The 2,094-nt window shown below is 53.5% G+C and overlaps 1 protein-coding gene across 1 annotated transcript; it reads left to right on the top strand.

Moving 5' to 3' along the window:
• The first annotated feature begins 472 nt into the window (after window positions 1–472).
• LOC125547912 lies at window positions 473–1,745 on the top strand. The gene is made up of 2 exons (XM_048711649.1): window positions 473–1,158; window positions 1,271–1,745. The coding sequence occupies exons 1-2, from the start codon at window positions 523–525 to the stop codon at window positions 1,361–1,363; spliced, it is 729 nt and encodes a 242-aa protein (XP_048567606.1). The 5' UTR covers window positions 473–522; the 3' UTR covers window positions 1,364–1,745.
• Window positions 1,746–2,094: the final 349 nt, after the last annotated feature.

The following is a 2,094-nucleotide window of genomic DNA, read 5'->3' on the forward strand; positions in this document are numbered from 1 at the left end:
GTGGGTTTTGCGAAGATCCATGTTGACGCCGGAGTCAGGGCAGGAAGAGGAGGCTCGACAGTAGCGGTATGTTGACACAGAGACTGGAACTATATTGGCAGGTCAGCATTGGTCATAGCAGGAGTTGATGATCCGATAACCCTAGAGGCTATTGCGTGCTGAGAGGCGCTCTCACTAGCCGAAAAAAATCTTCTTGTGCAGAATTTCATCGTAGCCTCGGACTCCAAGCAAGTTATTTCAGACATCACAAAGGGTTCTCGAGGTTGGGTATCATGTCTGGTTTGACCAACCTCATCTACCGAATTGTATCCCACTCCCACACTATGATTTTTGAGGAATAAAACTGGGCTTTACCCTAAAAAAGAGATGGAAGTACAACGACAACGCCTGACATGCACGACGTGCGAACGCACGAAGAGCACGAGCTGTTAAAGCTCCCGGGGAACCGGCTTTGGCAGTTAGCCACCTGAAGCCTGCAGCATTTGCGTATTCCATTTCCAACAGAGAGCTCTCAAGGTGAAGATGTCGACCACCACCGCGGCCGCGATGAGCATGAAGCTGCTGGTGGACACCAAGGCCGGGCGCGTGCTGTTCGCGGAGGCCGGCAAGGACGTCGTCGACTTCCTCTTCTCCCTCCTCGCCCTGCCTGTCGGCACGGCCGTCAAGCTGCTCGGGCCGGACTCAATGGTCGGGGGCGCCGGCGACCTCTACGCCAGCGTCCAGAAGCTCGACGGCTCCTACGTCCTGCCCGGGGCGAACACCGACGCGCTCCTATGCCCCGCCGTGCCCTCGCCGGCGGCGGCCCCCAGCATCTCCCTGTCCCTCCTCCTCCTGCCGAGCCCGTCGCCGGCTTTCTTCAGGTGCGGCTATTGTCACAGCCCGGGCTACGTGACGGAGGTGAGAGGCGCCAAGTGCCCCAGATGTGGCAACCATATGGCGGACGCGATCCAGTGCGTGCGGCCCGATTCCGGCGACTCCGGGCAGGCCGCCGCCGGAGGGGCGAGAGGGTTCGTGCAGGGCGTGGTGACGTACACGGTGATGGACAACCTCGCCGTGACCCCCATGTCCGCCATCTCCAGCATCACCCTGCTCAACACCTTCGCCGTCAGGGGCCTCGGCGCGCTCCAGGAGATGACCGTGCGGATCGGCTACAAGGAGGTGAGTGGTGACCATTGTTGATCGACCATACCAATATGACACCATCTCTCTCACTTGGCCCGCACCGAACGATTGCTTATCGAGCATTAACCATTGTTGATTTGATGTGTAGGGTTTGGCGATTCTCAAGGCGGCGCTGCAGTCCAAGACTGTCCTCACCGACGTCTTCCTCGCCGGCTGCAAGACAGGTCCGGTGTACGACTGACTGACGCACCCAGGGGCATGGAGAGGAGAACTCGCCGCCGATCCATCTAGCTCCGGCCAGCTATCTATATCTATACTACTCTACTACTAGTAGATTAGCTTAATTAAGGGAGTGGTCTTCCATTTCCTGGTTGAATGTTGCAGAATTTAAGACTTGAATTACTAGTAGTACCGATGGAACGTTAATTTGTAGGAGGTGCGATTAATTATGCCCTGCTTTGGTTGCATTTTCAGTGGACGTAATGCGTTCTCCTGGGGAGCAAGGACTGTTCTTAGGATTGGATATCATTTCTTCCTGTTTCAGGCAAAGTGTACTTATTCCGGAATAGTATGGTTTTTTGAATAGTATAGTAGATCGGATTATCCAAAAGTCCGGAATAAGACAGGAAACAAAACATTGGAAAATGTCAATCGTACTCCGTATGTTTGGTGTAATCATAAACATTTTACAAAATTTGGGGGTTTCGGTGGAGGTTGAGAGTGATACGATGAATTTTATTTTGTCTCGAACTTAATTCGGGTTTAGGTTGTGGACGTTGGACCCATGAGGCCATCTACAACACAACGCTTAGAGCGGGCACAAGGGATACAAATCCTGGTCGTTTCGCTCGCAGGGAATGATTATCCTGGCGCTCGGCAGCAAGCGCAGCTTAACTTAACTTCTTTTTTCCTGAACGACAAGAGAAGAATTGTTGTGATTCCATTGAAGAAGAAGGGGAGGCCGATGTCCAA

The sequence above is a fragment of the Triticum urartu genome, chromosome 3 (genome assembly GCF_003073215.2).
Source record: "Triticum urartu cultivar G1812 chromosome 3, Tu2.1, whole genome shotgun sequence".
NCBI classification, from domain to species: Eukaryota; Viridiplantae; Streptophyta; class Magnoliopsida; order Poales; family Poaceae; genus Triticum; species Triticum urartu.